This window comes from Phaenicophaeus curvirostris, unplaced genomic scaffold (assembly GCF_032191515.1).
Source record: "Phaenicophaeus curvirostris isolate KB17595 unplaced genomic scaffold, BPBGC_Pcur_1.0 scaffold_344, whole genome shotgun sequence".
Lineage (NCBI taxonomy): Eukaryota > Metazoa > Chordata > Aves > Cuculiformes > Cuculidae > Phaenicophaeus > Phaenicophaeus curvirostris.
The window spans coordinates 76,305-94,661 of NW_027206945.1; the positions used below are offsets into that span (position 1 = coordinate 76,305).

The 18,357-nt window shown below is 55.9% G+C and overlaps 1 protein-coding gene across 1 annotated transcript in view; it reads right to left on the minus strand.

The window, feature by feature from the left end:
• The window catches only part of LOC138734968 (E3 ubiquitin-protein ligase HUWE1-like), a 97,342-nt gene that overhangs the window by 74,746 nt on the left and 4,239 nt on the right, over nt 1-18,357 (minus strand). Inside the window, exons 4-18 of the mRNA XM_069882798.1 lie at nt 16,520-16,618; nt 12,129-12,335; nt 11,879-12,031; nt 11,729-11,791; nt 8,996-9,073; nt 8,826-8,873; nt 8,613-8,681; nt 7,601-7,700; nt 7,381-7,481; nt 7,146-7,296; nt 6,935-7,062; nt 6,705-6,845; nt 3,344-3,455; nt 1,394-1,516; nt 1,194-1,295 (exon numbers count right to left, since the gene is read on the minus strand). Of these exons, the coding sequence (XP_069738899.1) occupies nt 1,194-1,295; nt 1,394-1,516; nt 3,344-3,455; nt 6,705-6,845; nt 6,935-7,062; nt 7,146-7,296; nt 7,381-7,481; nt 7,601-7,700; nt 8,613-8,681; nt 8,826-8,873; nt 8,996-9,073; nt 11,729-11,791; nt 11,879-12,031; nt 12,129-12,335; nt 16,520-16,618 (1,675 nt within the window). The remainder of the gene's footprint in view (nt 1-1,193; nt 1,296-1,393; nt 1,517-3,343; nt 3,456-6,704; nt 6,846-6,934; nt 7,063-7,145; nt 7,297-7,380; nt 7,482-7,600; nt 7,701-8,612; nt 8,682-8,825; nt 8,874-8,995; nt 9,074-11,728; nt 11,792-11,878; nt 12,032-12,128; nt 12,336-16,519; nt 16,619-18,357) is intronic.

Below are 18,357 nucleotides of genomic sequence, written 5' to 3' on the forward strand. Positions count from 1 at the left end.
TGCCCCTAAAAGGCCTCTTGGCGCCCCAAAATGGCTTCTTGGTGACCCAAAATGGCCTCTTGGTGACCCAAAATGGCCTCAAAAAGGCTTCTTGGTACCCCAAAAGAACCTCCTGGTGCCCCAAAAAGCCACAATGTCCCCTCGGTGCCTCAAAAAGGCCTCTGGGTGACCCAAAAAGAACTCTTTGTTCCCCCAAAAGGCCTCTGGGTGCCCCAAAAAGGCCTCTTGGCGCCCCAAAAAGGCCTCTTGGCGCCCCAAAGTGCCACAATTGCCCCTCAATGCCCCAAAAAGGCCTCTCGGTGCCCCTAAAAGGCCTCTTGGCGCCCCAAAATGGCTTCTTGGTGACCCAAAATGGCCTCTTGCTGCCCCAAAATGGCCTCAAAAAGGCTTTTTGGTACCCCAAAAGAGCCTCCTGGTGCCCCAAAAAGCCACAATGTCCCCTTGGTGCCTCAAAAAGGCCTCTGGGTGACACAAAAAGGCCTCTCGGCGCCCCAAAGTGCCACAATTGCCCCTCAATGCCCCAAAAAGGCCTCTGGGCACCCCAAAGTGCCACAATTGCCCCTCAGCGCCCTAAAAAGGCTTCTGGGTGCCCCAAAAATGCCTCTCGGTGCCCCAAAAAGGCCTCTTGGTGCCCCAAAATGCCACAATTGCCCCTCGATGCCCCAAAAAAAGCCTCATGGTGCCTCAAAAAGGCCCCTTGGTGCCCCAAAAAGGTCTCTGGGCGCCACACAAAGGCTCCTCAGCACCCCAAAATGCCTCAATTGCCCCTCAGCGTCTCAAAAAGGCCTCTGGGCGCCCTGAAAAGGCCTTTTGGTGCCCCCAATTGCCCCTCAGCACCCCAAAATGCCACAATTGCACCTCAGCGCCGCAAAAAGGCCTCTTGGTGCACCAGAAAAGCCTTTAGATGCCCCAAAAAGGCCTCTCGGTGCCCCAAAAAGGCCTCTTGGCGCCCCAAAATGCCACAGTTGCCCCACAGGGCCTCAAAATGGCTTCTCGGTGCCCCAAAACTGCCTCTCGGCACCCCAAAATTCCACAATTGCCCCTCAGCACCCTAAAAAGGCCTCTCAGTGGCCCCAAAAGGCCTCTGGGTGGCCCCAAATTGCCCCTCAGCGCCCCAATCGCCCCTCGGCTCTGGGTTCGTGACCCCCCCGAGGGGCTGGGGACACCGGGGGGGGCCCCCGAGGGCCTCTCACCGTGGCGGATGCCGTCGGAGAAGGCGGGATCCTGGATGGCTTTCTTGAGGAAGTTGAGCATGGATTTGAGGAGGGCGGCGCGCTGCGGGATGCACTGAACGCCTGGAAAAGGAGAAACGGGGGACACAGCAACGTGACCCCCCACTCTGCGGTGTCCCCGGCGTCCCCTGCGACGTCCCCAAGGCCTCGCGAGGACTTACCGCCGCGCGGGGACGGGGGGGTGGCAGCAGAGCTGGTGCTGGGCCCGGCGGGGGCTGAGGGAGCGGGATCCGAACGCGCTTCGGAGGAAGGGCCGGGGCTGCTCTCCATGGCCACGTCTGAGACTTGGGGACGAGGACACGGCGTGAGGGGACGGCGAGGGGGGCTCTAGGGACATTTGGGGGGCTCTGGGGACATCGAGGGGGGCTCGGGGGACATCGAGGGGGCTGGGAAGGGGCCCTGGGGACACTGAGGGGGCTGGGAAGGGGCTCTGGGGACATTGAGGGGGCTCTGGGGACATCGAGGGTGCTGTGAGGGGCTCTGGGGACATCGAGGGGGCTGTGAGAGGGCTCTGGGGACATTGAGGGGGCTGTGAAGGGGCTGTGGGGACACTGAGGGGCCTCTGGGGACATTGAGAGGTCTGTGAAGGGGCTCTGGGGACACTGAGGGGGCTGTGAAGGGGCTCTGGGGACACTGAGGGGGCTCTGGGGACATTGAGGGGGCTGTGAGGGGGCTGTGGGGACATTGAGGGGACTGTGAGGGGGCTCTGGGGACATTGAGAGGTCTGTGAAGGGGCTCTTGGGACACTGAGGGGGCTCAGGGGACATTGAGGGGGCTGTGAGGGGGCTCTGGGGACATTGAGGGGGCTGTGAGGGGGCTGTGGGGACATTGAGGGGACTGTGAGGGGGCTCTGGGGACATTGAGAGGTCTGTGAAGGGGCTCTTGGGACACTGAGGGGGCTCAGGGGACATTGAGGGGGCTGTGAGGGGGCTCTGGGGACATTGAGGGGGCTGTGAGGGGCTCTGGGGACATTGAGGGGGCTCAGGGGACATTGAGGGGGCTGTGAGGGGGCTCTGGGGACACTGAGGGGGCTGTTAAGGGGCTCTGGGGACACTGAGGGGGCTCTGGGGACATTGAGGGGGCTGTGAGGGGGCTCTGGGGACACTGAGGGGGCTGTGAAGGGGCTCTGGGGACACTGAGGGGGCTCTGGGGACATTGAGGGGGCTGTGAAGGGGCTGCGGGGACACTGAGGGGGCTCAGGGGACATTGAGGGGTCTGTGAAAGGGCTCTGGGGACATTGAGGGGGCTCTGGGGACATTGAGGGGGCTGTGAAGGGGCTCTGGGGACACTGAGGGGGCTGTTAAGGGGCTCTGGGGACACTGAGGGGGCTCTGGGGACATTGAGGGGGCTGTGAAGGGGCTGCGGGGACACTGAGGGGGCTCAGGGGACATTGAGGGGTCTGTGAAGGGGCTCTGGGGACACTGAGGGGGCTCTGGGGACATTGAGGGGGCTGTGAAGGGGCTCTGGGGACACTGAGGGGGCTCAGGGGACATTGAAGGGGCTGTGAAGGGGCTCTGAGGACATCGAGGGGGCTCAGGGGACATAGAGAGGGCTGTGAAAGGGCTCTGGGGACACTGAGGGGGTCTTTGGGGACATTGAGGGGGCTGTGAAAGGGCTGTGGGGACACTGAAGGGGCTCTGGGGACACTGAAGGGGCTGTGAAGGGGCTCTGGGGACATTGAGGGGGCTCTAGGGACACTGAGGGGTCTGTGAGGGGGCTCTGGGGACACTGAGGGGGCTGTGAAGGGGTTCTGGGGACACTGAGGGGACTCTAGGGTCACTGAGGGGGCTGTGAAGGGGCTCTGGGGACATTGAGGGGGCTCTGGGGACACTGAGGGGTCTGTGAGGGGGCTGTGGGGACACTGAGGGGGCTCTGGGGTCACTGAGGGGGCTGTGAAGTGGCTCTAGAGACATCAAGGGGTTGTGAAGGGGCTCTGGGGACATCAGGGGGGCTCAGAGGACATTGAGGGGGCTGCGACGGGGCTCTGGGGACATTGAGGGGGTTCTGGGGACATTGGGGGGGCTCTGAGGACATTGAGGGGGTTGTGAGGGGGCTCTGGGGACATTGGGTGGCTGCGAGGGGGCTCTGGGGCCATCGGGGGGTCCCCTCACCCTCCATGTCGGTCTCCATGTCCTCGCCCTCGGGCTGGGCGCTGGCCGGCGGGCGCTGCACCCGCGCCTTGATGACGAAGGGACATTCGCGGCGGCACAGATCCACCTCGTGCTGGGGACACCCCAAAAGCAGGGCCTCAGCACCCCAAAAAACCACACAGAACCCCAAAAATAGAGCCTCGGCGCCTCAAAAAACCACACAGAACCCAAAAAACCCACACAGAACCCAAAAAAACCACACAGAACCCCCAAAAAACCACACAGAACCCCAAAAAATAGAGCCTCATTGCCTCAGAAAACCACACAGAACCCCAAAAATAGAGCCTCGGCGCCTCAAAAAACCACACAGAACCACAAAATGGTGCCGCAATACCCCAAAAAAACATGAAAAGCCACAAAAACAGCCTCAGCACCCCAAAAAACCACACAGAACCCCCAAAAGCCACACAGAACCCCAAAAAACCCACACAGAACCCCAAAAATAGAGCCTCATTGCCTCAGAAAACTACATAGAACCCCAAAAATAGAGCCCCGGCGCCTCAAAAAACCACACAGAACCACAAAATGGTGCCGCAACACCCCAAAAAACCCATGAAAAGCCACAAAACCAGCCTCAGCACCCCAAAAAAACACACAGAACCCCCAAAAGCCACACAGAACCCCAAAAAACACACAGAACCCAAAAAAACCACACAGAACCCCAAAAATAGAGCCTCGTTGCCTCAGAAAACTACACAGAACCCCAAAAACAGAGCCTCAGCGCCTCAAAAATCACACAGAACCCCAAAAACAGAGCCTGAGCGCCTCAAAGAACCACACAGAACCCCAAAACAGGCCTCAGCGCCCCAAAACACCACCTAGCACCCCAAAAAAACACACAACGCCCCCAAATGGGCCTCAGCACCCCAAAAAAACACCCAGAACACCAAAACCAGAGCCTCGGCGCCTCAAATAAACCCACAGAACCCCAAAATGGCGCAGCAGCACCCCAAAATCCACAAAACGGAGCTTCAGCACTCCAAAAAGAACACAGCACCCCAAAACCAGGCCTCAGCACCCCAAAAGTGCCTCTCAGCACGCCAAAAGGGCCTCTTAACGCCCCAAAATTGCATCTTGGAGCCCCAAAAAGGCCTCCTGGTGCCCCAAAATTGCCCCTTAGCCCCCCAAAATGCCACAATTACCCCTCGGAGCCCCAAAAAGGCCTCTTAGCGCCGCAGAAAGGCCCCTCAGAGCCCCAAAAAGGCCTCTTGGCACCCCAAATTTGCCCCTTGCTGCCCCAAAAAAGCCACAATTGTCCCTCGGGGCCCCAAAAAGGCCTCTGGGTGCCCCAAAATTGCCCTTAGGCGCCTCAGAAAGGCCTCTTGGTACCCCAAAACAGCCCTTCAGCACCCCAGAATTCCACAATTGCCCCTTGGCCCCCCAAAAAGGCCTCTTAGCCCCTCAAAAAGGCCTCTTGGTACCCCAAAATTGCCCTTAGATGCCCCAGAAAGGCCTCTTGGTGCCCCAAAATTGCCCCTTAGCCCCCCAAAATGCCACAATTCCCCCTCGGACCCCCAAAAAGGCCTCTTAGCGCCTCAAAAAGGCCCCTTGGTGCCCCAAAATTACCCTTAGGCGCCCCAAAAAGGCCTCTTGGTGCCCCAAAATTGCCCTTAGATGCCCCAGAAAGGCCTCTTGGTGCCCCAAAATTGCCCCTTAGCCCCCCAAAATGCCACAATTGCCCCTTGGCCCCCCAAAAAGGCCTCTTAGCCCCTCAAAAAGATCTCTTGGTGCCCCAAAATTGCCCCTTGGCACCTCAAAAAGGTTTCTTGGTGCCCCAAAAACCCACAATTGCCCCTTGGCCCCCAAAAAAGGCCTCTTAGCGCCTCAAAAAGGCCTCTTGGTGCCCCAAAATTGCCCCTTAGCCCCCCAAAATGCCACAATTCCCCCTCGGACCCCCAAAAAGGCCTCTTGGTGCCCCAAAATTGCCCTTAGGAGCCTCAGAAAGGCCTCCTGGTGCCCCAAAACAGCCCCTCAGCACCCCAAAACGCCACAATTGCCCCTTGGCCCCCCAAAAAGGCCTCTTAGTGCCTCAAAAAGGCCCCTTGGTGCCCCAAAATTGCCCTTAGGCGCCCCAGAAAGGCCTTTCGGCGCCCCAAAACAGCCCCTCAGCACCCCAAAATTCTACAATTGCCCCTCGGAGCCCCAAAAAGGCCTCTTAGCGCCTCAAAACTGCCCCTCAGCACCCCAAAAAGCCCTCTGGGTGCCTCAAAAACACCTCTTAGTGCCTCAAAAAGCCCTCCGGGTGCCCCAGAAAGGCCTCTCGGCGCCTCAAAACAGCCCCTCAGCACCCCAAAATTCCACAATTGCCCCTTGGCCCCCCAAAAAGGCCTCTTAGCGCCTCAAAAAGGCCCCCTAGTGCCCCAAAATTGCCCTTAGATGCCCCAGAAAAGCCTCTTGGTGCCCCAAAATTGCCCCTTAGCCCCTCAAAATGCCACAATTACCCCTCGGACCCCCAAAAAGGCCTCTTAGCCCCTCAAAACTGCCCCTCAGCACCCCAAAAAGCCCTCTGGGTGCCTCAAAAACGCCTCTTGGTGCCTCAAAAAGCCCTCCGGGTGCCCCAGAAAGGCCTGTTGGCACCCCAAAACAGCCCGTCAGCACCCCAAAATTCCACAATTGCCCCTTGGCCCCCCAAAAAGGCGTCTTAACCCCTCAAAAAGATCTCTTGGTGCCCCAAAATTGCCCCTTGGCACCTCAAAAAGGTTTCTTGGTGCCCCAAAAACCCACAATTGCCCCTTGGCCCCCAAAAAAGGCCTCTTAGCGCCTCAAAAAGGCCTCTTGGTGCCCCAAAATTGCCCCTTAGCCCCCCAAAATGCCACAATTCCCCCTCGGACCCCCAAAAAGGCCTCTTAGCGCCCCAAAAAGGCCTCTGGGTGCCCCAAAATTGCCCCTTGGAGCCCCAAAAAGGCCTCTTGGTACCCCAAAACAGCCCCTCAGCACCCCAAAATTCCACAATTGCCCCTTGGCCCCCCAAAAAGGCCTCTTAGCGCCTCAAAAAGGCCCCTTGGTGCCCCAAAATTGCCCTTAGGCGCCTCAGAAAGGCCTCTCGGCGCCCCAAAACAGCCCCTCAGCACCCCAAAACGCCACAATTGCCCCTCGGAGCCCCAAAAAGGCCTCTTAGCGCCTCAAAACTGCCCCTCAGCACCCCAAAAAGCCCTCTGGGTGCCTCAAAAACGCCTCTTGGTGCCTCAAAAAGCCCTCCGGGTGCCCCAGAAAGGCCTCTCGGCTCCTCAAAACAGCCCCTCAGCACCCCAAAACGCCACAATTGCCCTCAGGGTCCCCAAAAGAGCCCTGAGCCCCCCAAAGCCCCGAAGTCGGGGGGTACCTCGAGGCGGTAGATGAAGATGGAGAGCCCGCTGTGCGACTGGAAGGCGGCCATGTCGAGGTTGGTGATGAGATCCACCACCCGCACGGCTCGCGTGACGAACGTGATCTGGTCCTGCTCGTCGCCCAGGAACTTAATCACCTTCAAATCGAAATAAAAAAGGGGTGAGGAGGAAAGAGGGGGTGCCTAGAAGGTTTTTTCGGGGTGTTTTCTCGCAGCGCGAGGCCTACTTTGAGCAGCGCTTCCATCATGCCGCACGAAACGAGAGCTTCGCCGCCGGCGTCGTAGCTGGCGAGGTGGTAGAGGAAGGAGAAGAGCGCGGTGGCGAATTGGTGGGGGTAAGGCTCCATCGAAGGGTCTGGGGGAGCAGGAGGTTAAAAATCGAGGAGGAAACGCCTCAAAAATAGAATTTTGAGGGTTCTCGTCTCGCTACGAACGCACCGATCATGGCCTGGATGCAATTCCGAACGAGAACGGGGAGGAAACCGTGGTAGGAAGCGGTGCCGGTGCAATCGATGATGCTGCTGAGCTTGGGGGTGCGTTCCAAGTGGACGATGGAGGTGAGGGTGCGCAAAGAAGCCGCCTTGATATCCTAAAAATGGTTTTAGGGGGTCGAGACGAAGCCGGAGAGAGGGGATTTGGGGGTTCGGGGGGGAGGTTTGGGGGTGCCGCTCACCATCAGCTGCTTGTCGGTGATCTGGAGGACGTCGACGAGCTCTTCGATGAGGCCGTTGTATAAAATGCTGTTGGCTGATTCCTGCAAGGCGTTCGAGTACACTACGAGGGGAAAAAAAGAGGGGGGGTCACCTAAAAAAGGGCCTGGACACCCCAAAAAACCGCTTCAAAGAACCCTTATCTCGTTAAAAAGGTCTTAATTAACGAATTAAGCTCCCTACCCAGGATGGAGATGGCGTGGAGCCGGGCCTGAACCGCTTGGAGCCGCTTCTTGTGGTTGGAGAAACCGTGAGCCAAGCGGATGTGGGTGAAAAGCAGCATCTGGGGGGGGGAACATGAGGAATATGGGGGGTCAGGGGGGATTTCGGGGTGCAGAAAGGATTTGGGGGGGCTCAGGGGGGATTTGAGGGGGTCAGAAAGGATTTAGGGGGGGCTCAGGGGAGATTTGAGGGGATCAGAAAGGATTTAAGGGAGCTCAGGGGAGATTTGAGGGGGTCAGAAAGGATTTGGGGGGGCTCGGGGGGGATTTGAGGGGGTCAGAAAGGATTTAGGGGGGCTCAGGAGGGATTTGAGGGAGTCAGAAAGGATTTAGGGGGGCTCAGGGGGGATTTGAGGGGGTCAGAAAGGATTTAGGCGGGCTCAGGGGAGATTTGAGGGGGTCAGAAAGGATTTAGGGGGGGCTCAGGGGAGATTTGAGGGGGTCAGAAAGGATTTAGGGGGGCTCAGGGGGGATTTGAGGGGGGCAGAAAGGATTTAGGGGAGCTCAGGGGGGATTTGAGGGGGGCAGAAAGGATTTAGGGGGGGCTCAGGGGGGATTTGAGGGGGTCAGAAAGGATTTAGGGGGGCTCAGGGGAGATTTGAGGGGGTCAGAAAGGATTTAGGGGGGCTCAGGGGAGATTTGAGGGGGTCAGAAAGGATTTAGGGGAGCTCAGGGGGGATTTGAGGGGGGCAGAAAGGATTTAGGGGGGGCTCAGGGGGGATTTGAGGGGGTCAGAAAGGATTTGGGGGGGTCAGAAAGGATTTGGGGGGGGCTCAGGGGAGCTCAGAGAGGACTTGGAGGGATTTGAAGGGGCTCGGGGGGGATGTGAGGTGTCAGGGAAGATTTGGGGGGGTCAGGGAAGATTTGGGGGTTCAGGGAAGATTCTCGGGGGGTCACCGCAGCGTGTGGCCCCCCCCCGGAGCCAGGGGGCCCCCCCAAATCGCGGGGGGCCCCCCCATTTCTGCTTCATTCACCTGCTTATCCTTGGGGATGCTGTACATCTTGGTGAGGGACTCCATGATCTCCGAGGGGCTCTCTGAAATCTTGGGGTGCAGAGAAAATTGGGGGGCAGAGACCCAAAAAAGGGGGTGCAGAGGGGGAAGGGGAAGGGAAAGAGTTGGGGGGGGGCCCCCCTCGTTGCAGCAGGGGCCCCCCAAATCCACGCTGACCCCCCCCTCTTCGCTCACCTTATCCAGCTGCTCGATGTGGATATAGTGCAGGGTGGTGCTGGTGGCCTGGGGGGGGGGGGGGGGGGGGAAGAAATTTTGGGGTTCAGGGGGGGTCTGAGAGGTTTTGGGGGGCCCAGCGGGTTTTTGGGGGGCCCCCCAGGACCCCAAAAATGTCCCCCATGACTCACCCGCTTGTCCACCTTCACCTCAAGGCCCGGCTCGGCGTAGAACTCGAAGTGGAGGGTGGTGGCACTAGGGGGGTATTTCTGGGGGGGACAGAGGGTTTGGGGGGGTCAGGGGACCCCAAAACAGCATTGGGGACCCCAAAACACGACGAGGGGACCCCAAAACACGACGAGGGGACAAGGAAAGGCACCAGGGGACCCCAAAGCGGGGTCAGAGGACCCCAAAACAGCATCAGGGGACCCCAAAATAGCATCAGGGAACCCCAAAATACAATGAGGAGACGAGGAAAGGCATCAGGGGACCCCAAAACAGCATCAGGGGACCCCAAAATACAATGAGGAGACAAAGAAAGGCATCAGGGGACCCCAAAACAGCATCAGGGGACCCCAAAACAGCATCAGGGCACCCCAAAATACGATGAAGGAACAAGGAAAGGCATCAGGGGACCCCAAAACAGCATCAGGGGACCCCAAAATACAATGAGGAGACGAGGAAAGGCATCAGGGGACCCCAAAACAGCATCAGGGGACCCCAAAATAGGATGAGGGGACAAGGAAAGGCATCAGAGGGCCCCAAAGTGGGGTCAGGGAACCCCAAAACAGAATCAGGGGGCCCCAAAGTGGGGTCAGGGGACCCCAAAATACGATGAAGGAACAAGGAAAGGCATCAGGAGACCCCAAAATGACATCAGGGAACCCCAAAACAGCATCAAGGGACCCCAAAACACGATGAGGGGACCCCAAAACACCATGAGGAGATCTGGAACAGGATCAAAAGACCCCAAAATAGCATGAGGGGACCCCAAAACACAAGGAGAGGACCCCAAAACACAAGGAGGGGACCCCAAAACACAAGGAGGGGACGTGGGACAGAGTCAAAGGACCCCGAAACAGCCTCAGGGAACCCCAAAACAGCCTCAGGGAACCCCAAAACACCATGTGGGGATGTGGAACAGGGTCAAAAGACCCCAAAATGGCATCAGGGGACCCCAAAACACGATGAGGGATCCCCAAAACACAAGGAGGGGACCCCAAAACACAAGGAGGGGACGTGGGACAGAGTCAAAGGACCCCGAAACAGCCTCAGCGAACCCCAAAACACCATGAGGGGATGTGGAACAGGGTCAAAAGACCCCAAAATGGCATCAGGGGACCCCAAAACACAAGGAGGGGACCCCAAAACACAAGGAGGGGATGTGGAACAGGGTTAAAAGACCCCAAAATGGCATCAGGGGACCCCAAAACACAAGGAGGGGACCCCAAAACACAAGGAGGGGATGTGGAACAGGGTCAAAAGACCCCAAAATGGCATCAGGGAACCCCAAAACACGATGAGGGGATGTGGGACAGAGTCAACGGACCCCAAAACAGCCTCAGGGAACCCCAAAACACGATGAGGAGACCCCAAAACACAAGGAGGGGACGTGGAACAGAGTCAAAGGACCCCGAAACAGCCTCAGCGAACCCCAAAACACAATGAGGGGACGTGGGACAGGGTCAAAGGACCCCGAAACAGCCTCAGGGAACCCCAAAACATAATGAGGAAACCCCAAAACACCATGAGGGGATGTGGGACAGAGTCAAGAGACCCCAAAACACGATAAGGGGACCCCAAAACACCATGAGGAGATCTGGAACAGGATCAAAAGACCCCAAAATAACATGAGGGGACCCCAAAACACAAGGAGGGGACCCCAAAACACAAGGAGGGGACCCCAAAACACAAGGAGGGGACGTGGGACAGAGTCAAAGGACCCCGAAACAGCCTCAGGGAACCCCAAAACAGCCTCAGGGAACCCCAAAACACCATGTGGGGATGTGGAACAGGGTCAAAAGACCCCAAAATGGCATCGGGGACCCCAAAACATGATGAGGAAACCCCAAAACACAAGAAGGGGACCCCAAAACACAAGGAGGGGACATGCGACAGAGTCAAAGGACCCCGAAACCGCATCAGGGAACCCAAAAACATGATGAGGGGATGTGGAATAGGGTCAAAAGACCCCAAAATAGCATGAGGGGACCCCAAAACACAAGGAGGGGACCCCAAAACACAAGGAGGGGACCCCAAAACACAAGGAGGGGACCCCAAAACACAAGGAGGGGATGTGGAACAGGGTCAAAAGACCCCAAAATGGCATCAGGGGACCCCAAAACACAAGGAGGGGACCCCAAAACACAAGGAGGGGATGTGGAACAGGGTCAAAAGACCCCAAAATGGCATCAGGGAACCCCAAAACACGATGAGGGGATGTGGGACAGAGTCAACGGACCCCAAAACAGCCTCAGGGAACCCCAAAACACGATGAGGAGACCCCAAAACACAAGGAGGGGACGTGGAACAGAGTCAAAGGACCCCGAAACAGCCTCAGCGAACCCCAAAACACAATGAGGGGACGTGGGACAGGGTCAAAGGACCCCGAAACAGCCTCAGGGAACCCCAAAACATAATGAGGAAACCCCAAAACACCACGAGGGGATGTGGGACAGAGTCAAGAGACCCCAAAACACGATAAGGGGACCCCAAAACACCATGAGGAGACCCCAAAACACCATGAGGGGACGTGGAACAGAGTCAACGGACCCCAAAACAGCCTCAGGGAACCCCAAAACACAATGAGGGGATGTGGAACAGGGTCAGAAGACCCCAAAATGGCATCGGGGACCCCAAAACACGATGAGGGGACCCCAAAACACGAGGAGAGGACCCCAAAACCCGCTGAAACGGCTGCTCACCATCATGTGGAGGTCGCGGCAGCACTCGGCCAAGCCAAACCCGTTCTCCTTCCCGCCCCAGCTCTGCGCGGGAGAGACCACACGTCAAGCAAAACACGGTGTGAGGGACGTCAGGGACCCCCCAAAAAACGGAGGGGACCCCCCCTTTACCTCAGCCAGGTGCTGGAGGCGGGAGAGGAGGGGGCTCCGCTTATCCGACCCCAAGCGGGTGATGTAGTTGGAGCGTTTGCTGAAGACGTAGAGGAGGTTCAGCACGGCCAAGACCACTTGCATGTCCGAGGAGGCCAGCAGCGTCGTTAAGTGCTGCGAATCGTGAGAAAATTAACTTTTAATCATCCAAACGGCTGGTTTCCGCGCCAACAAAAGCCATTTTGGGGTGTCTAACCCCCCCCCAAAGTACCTCGATGGAGCTGTAGAGGTGGCGGGAGAAGCTGTACTCGATGAGGAGGGCGGTGAAGTTGAGGAGAGCCAAGAGGAGGGCCTTGAGCTGCTCCCGCTCGGGCCGGTCGCAGGCCAACATCCAGGACATGTTCTCCACGGGGCGACCGGCTTCCGCTAGGATCCCATCGAAACGATCCAGGAGATCCACCCAGTGGTAGAGCTCGCACTGCGGGGACAGTGGGGAGACATGAGGGACACCCCCGTAACCTCGGGGACAGCGGAAGGGCCTCCAACCCCAATTTATAGGCTCGGAGAACGGTTTGGGTTGAGCGGGGCCTTCAAAATCATCCAGTTGCGCGAGCAGGGACGCCTCCCGCTGGATGAGGTTGCTCCAAGCCGCATCCAACTAGGCCTTGAACATCTCCAGGAAGATGTTTCATAGCTTCATCAATTAAAAATGAGCAAAATCGAGAGCGATCTCAGCAAGTTTGGAGATGACACAAAACTTGGAGAACCTCCTGAGGTTCTACAAGGCCAGGAAGGCCTGGAAAAGCTAGAAAAATAGAGCTTTGAGAACCTCGTGAGGTTCTACAAGGCCAGGAAGGCCTGGAAAAGCTAGAAAAATAGAGCTTTGAGAACCTCGTGAGGTTCTACAAGGCCAGGAAGACCTGGAAAAGCTAGAAAAATAAAGCTTTGAGAACCCTGTGAGGTTCTACAAGGCCAGGAAGACCTGGAAAAGCTAGAAAAATAGAACTTTGAGAACCTCGTGAGGTTCTACAAGGCCAGGAAGGCCTAGAAAAGCTAGAAAAATAAAGCTTTGAGAACCTCGTGAGGTTCTACAAGGCCAGGAAGGCCTGGAAAAGCTAGAAAAATAGAGCTTTGAGAACCTCGTGAGGTTCTACAAAGCCAGGAAGGCCTGGAAAAGCTAGAAAAATAAAGCTTTGAGAACCTCGTGAGGTTCTACAAGGCCAGGAAGGCCTGGAAAAGCTAGAAAAATAGAGCTTTGAGAACCTCGTGAGGTTCTACAAAGCCAGGAAGGCCTGGAAAAGCTAGAAAAATAGAGCTTTGAGAACCTCGTGAGGTTCTACAAAGCCAGGAAGGCCTGGAAAAGCTAGAAAAATAAAGCTTTGAGAACCTCGTGAGGTTCTACAAGGCCAGGAAGGCCTGGAAAAGCTAGAAAAATAGAGCTTTGAGAACCTCGTGAGGTTCTACAAAGCCAGGAAGGCCTGGAAAAGCTAGAAAAATAGAGCTTTGAGAACCTCGTGAGGTTCTACAAAGCCAGGAAAACCTAGAAAAGCTAGAAAAATAAAGCTTTGAGAACCTCGTGAGGTTCTACAAGGCCAGGAAGGCCTGGAAAAGCTAGAAAAATAGAGCTTTGAGAACCTCGTGAGGTTCTACAAAGCCAGGAAGGCCTGGAAAAGCTAGAAAAATAGAGCTTTGAAAACCTCGTGAGGTTCTACAAAGCCAGGAAGGCCTGGAAAAGCTAGAAAAATAGAGCTTTGAGAACCTCGTGAGGTTCTACAAAGCCAGGAAAACCTAGAAAAGCTGGAGAATTAGGGCTGGGAGAACCTCCTGAAGTTCTACAAGGCCAGGAGGACCTAGAAAAGCTGGAGAATTAGGGCTGGGAGAACCTCCTGAAGTTCTACAAGGCCAGGAGAGACCTAGACACGACGGAGAAATAGAGCTTTGAGAACCTCATGAGGTTCTACAAAGCCAGGAAAACCTAGAAAAGCTGGAGAATTAGGGCTGGGAGAACCTCCTGAAGTTCTACGAGGCCAGGAAAAACCTAGATACGATGGAGAATTGAGACTGTGAGAACCTCGTGAGGTTCTACAAGGTTAAAAGGACCTGGAAAAGCTGGAGAAATGGGGCTGGATGAACCTCGTGAGGTTCTACAAGGTCAAAAGGACCTGGAAAAGCTGGAGAAATGAAATTGGGAGAACCTCCTGAGGTTCTACAAGGCCCAGCGCAAAGTCCTACGTGCAACTTCTCCTGATAACCTATTCCAGCTCCTCTCCAGCTTCCGTGGAGCTCCTCCAGGTCACTCCAAGGTCTCCTCGGAGCCTTCTCCAGGCTGGAGAACCCCAACTCTCTCATCCTGGCCTCGTACGGGAGGTTCTCCAGCCCTCCCATCGTCTTTGTGGCCTCCTCTGGACCCGTTTCAACACTTCCATCTCCTTTTTATGCTCCTCCAGCTTTTTTAAGTGCTTCCTGCCATTTTGGGGGTGAAACCTGCCTCTCCGAGAGGAAAAAATGGGGTTTCTTGCCATTTTTGGGGTGAAACCTGCCATTTTTGGGGCGCCCCTGCCTCTCTGTGAGGAAAAAAATGGAGTTTCACATTATTTTTGGGGCGCAAGCTGCAGTTCTCTGAGGAAACTGTGGTGCTTCCCTCCATTTTTGGGGTGACATCTGCCATTTCTGGGGTACCTCTGCCTCTCGGAGAAGAAAAAATGGTGTTTCCCAACATTTTGGGGGGGAAACCAGCCATTTTGGGGGTGAAACCAGCCATTTTGGGGGTGAAACCAGCCATTTTGGGGTGAAACCAGCCATTTTTGGGGTGAAACCAGCCATTTCACGAGGAAACTGTGGTGCTTCTCTCCAATTTTGGGGTGACACCTGCCTCTCGGTGAGGAAAAAATGATGTTTCCCACCATTTTGGGGGGGAAACCATCCATTTTTGGGGTGAAACCAGCCATTTTGAGGTGAAACCAGCCATTTTTGGGGTGAAACCTGCCTCTCCGAGAGCAAAAAATGGGGTTTCTTGCCATTTTTGGGGTGAAACCTGCCATTTTTGGGGCGCCCCTGCCTCTCTGTGAGGAAAAAAATGGAGTTTCACACTATTTTTGGGGCGCAACCTGCAGTTCTGTGAGGAAACTGTGGTGCTTCCCTCCATTTTTGGGGTGAAACCAACCATTTCCTGAGGAAACTGAGGTGATTCCCTCCATTTTTGGGGTGAAACCTGCCATTTTTGGGGTGAAACCAACCATTTCCTGAGGAAACTGTGGTGTTTCCTCCAATTTTGGGGTGACACCTGCCATTTCTGGGGTACCCCTGCCTCTCGGTGAGGAAAAAACGGTGTTTCCCACCATTTTGGGGGGGAAACCAGCCATTTTTGGGGTGAAACCAGCCATTTCACGAGGAAACTGTGGTGCTTCTCTCCAATTTTGGGGTGACACCTGCCTCTCGATGAGGAAAAAATGGTGTTTCCCACCATTTTGGGGGGGAAACCATCCAATTTTGGGGTGAAACCAGCCATTTTGGGGTGAAACCAGCCATTTTGGGGGTGAAACCTGCCTCTCCGAGAGGAAAAAATGGGGTTTCTTGCCATTTTTGGGGTGAAACCTGCCATTTTTGGGGCACCCCTGCCTCTCTGTGAGGAAAAAAATGGAGTTTCCCGTTATTTTTGGGGCGCAAGCTGCAGTTCTGTGAGGAAACTGTGGGGCTTCCCTCCATTTTTGGGGTGAAACCAACCATTTCCTGAGGAAACTGAGGTGATTCCCTCCATTTTTGGGGTGAAACCTGCCATTTTTGGGGTGAAACCAACCATTTCCTGAGGAAACTGTGGTGTTTCCTCCATTTTTGGGGCGACACCTGCCATTTCTGGGGTACCCCTGCCTCTCGGTGAGGAAAAAACGGTGTTTCCCACCATTTTGGGGGGGAAACCAGCCATTTTTGGGATGAAACCAGCCATTTCACGAGGAAACTGTGGTGCTTCTCTCCAATTTTGGGGTGACACCTGCCTCTCGATGAGGAAAAAATGGTGTTTCCCACCATTTTGGGGGGGAAACCATCCAATTTTGGGGTGAAACCAGCCATTTTGGGGTGAAACCAGCCATTTTTGGGGTGAAACCTGCCTCTCCGAGAGGAAAAAATGGGGTTTCTTGCCATTTTTGGGGTGAAACCAGCCATTTTTGGGGCGAAACCTGCCATTTTTGGGGCACCCCTGCCTCTCTGTGAAGAAAAAAATGGAGTTTCACACTATTTTTGGGGCGCAAGCTGCAGTTCTGTGAGGAAACTGTGGTGCTTCCTCCAATTTTGGGGTGACACCTGCCATTTCTGGGGTACCCCTGCCTCTCGGTGAGGAAAAAATGGTGTTTCCCACCATTTTGGGGGGGAAACCATCCAATTTTGGGGTAAAACCAGCCATTTTGGGGTGAAACCAGCCATTTTTGGGGTGAAACCAGCCATTTCATGCAAAACCCGAGGTGCTTCCCCCCATTTTTGGGGTGTCTCCCCCCATTTTCAAGAGCCTCCAGCACCATTTGGGGCCAAGCCCAGCGTCACCCCCACGGTTTCAGCCCTCCCACCCCAGCTCTAGCCCCTCCCTGCGTTTCGGGGTGTCCCTCCCCGGGTTTTGGGGCCCCCCCCAGGTTTCGGGGTCCCCCCCCCGGGTTTCGGGGTCCCCCGCACCTTCCCGATGTTCCATGTCTTGATCTGCTGGAGCTCGGCCAGGAGCTGCTCGTCCCCGCAGCCCTTCAACTTCTCGATCAGCGCCCGGCAGTCAGCGGGCTGGGGGGGGACACTTAATGTCACCCCCTGTCCCCCCAAAACCCATCGATGTGCCCCCCCCGAGCACCCCCAACCCCGAAAATGACCCCAAACAGCCCCAAACGGCCCCCCAAAACGGCCCCAGCACCTCCCACGCCCCCCCAATGTCCACAAATCATCCTCAAGCTCCTTCAACACCCCAATTCCCCCCAAAAATGCTTCAAGAACCCCTCAAAAGGCCCCAAGCCCCCCCAAAATGCTTCAAATCACCCTCAAAATGCCCCAAGCCCCCCAAAAATGCTTCAAATCACTCTCAAACTAGCCCCAAGCCCCCCAAAAATGCCCCAATCCCCCCAAAATGCCACAAGCCCCCCAAAAAGTGCTTCAAATCACCCTCAAACTAGCCCCACGCCCCCCCAAAATGCCCCAAGAACCCCCAAAATACCCCAAGAACCCCTAAAAACATTTCAAATCACCCTCAAACTCCCTCAAACTAGCCCCAAGCCCCCCCAAAATGCCCCAAGAACCCCCCAAAATGCTTCAAATCACCCTCAAACTCCCTCAAACCAGCCCCAAGCTCCCCAAAAATGCCCCAAGCCCCCCCAAAATGCTTCAAATCACCCTCAAACTCCCTCAAACTAGCCCCAAACCCCCCCAAAATGCTTCAAATCACCCTCAAACTCCCTCAAACCAGCCCCAAACCCCCCAAAAATACCCCAAGAACCCCTCAAACTAGCCCCAAACCCCCCCAAAAATGCTTCAAATCACCCTCAAACTCCCTCAAACGAGCCCCAAGCCCCCCAAAAATGCCCCAATCCCCCCAAAAATGCCCCAACTCCCCCCCAAAATGCCCCAAGCCCCCCAAAATGCTTCAAATCACCCTCAAACTCCCTCAAACTAGCCCCAAACACCCCAAAATGCTTCAAATCACCCTCAAACTCCATCAAACTAGCCCCAAGCCCCCCCAAAATGCCCCAAGAACCCCCCAAAATGCCCCAATCCCCCAAAAAATGCCCCAACTCCCCCCCAAAATGCCCCAAGCCCCCCCAAAATGCTTCAAATCACCCTCAAACGCCCCAAAATGCTTCAAATCACCCTCAAACTCCCTCAAACTAGCCCCAAGCCCCCCAAAAATGCCCCAAGAACCCCCCAAAATGCCCCAATCCCCCAAAAAATGCTTCAAATCACCCTCAAACTCCCTCAAACTAGCCCCAAGCCCCCCAAAAATGCCCCAACTCCCCCCCAAATTGCCCCAAGCCCCCCCAAAATGCTTCAAATCACCCTCAAACTCCCTCAAACTAGCCCCAAACCCCCCCAAAATGCCCCAAGAACCCCCCAAAATGCCCCAAGAACCTCCCAAAATGCCCCAAGAACCCCCAAAATGCTTCAAATCACCCTCAAATTCCCTCAAACTAGCGCCAAACCCCCCCCAAAATGCTTCAAATCACCCTCAAACTAGCCCCAAGAACCCCCCAAAATGCCCCAAACGCCCCAAAATGCTTCAAATCACCCTCAAACTCCCTCAAACTAGCCCCAAGCCCCCCAAAAATACCCCAAGAACCCCCCAAAACGCCCCACTCCACCCCAAAATGCTTCAAATACCCCTCAAACTCCCTCAAACCAGCCCCAAGCCCCTCAAAAATGCCCCAAGAACCCCCCAAAATGCCCCAATCCCCCAAAAAATGCCCCAACTCCCCCCCAAAATGCCCCAAGCCCCCCCCAAAACGCTTCAAATCACCCTCAAACTCCCTCAAACTAGC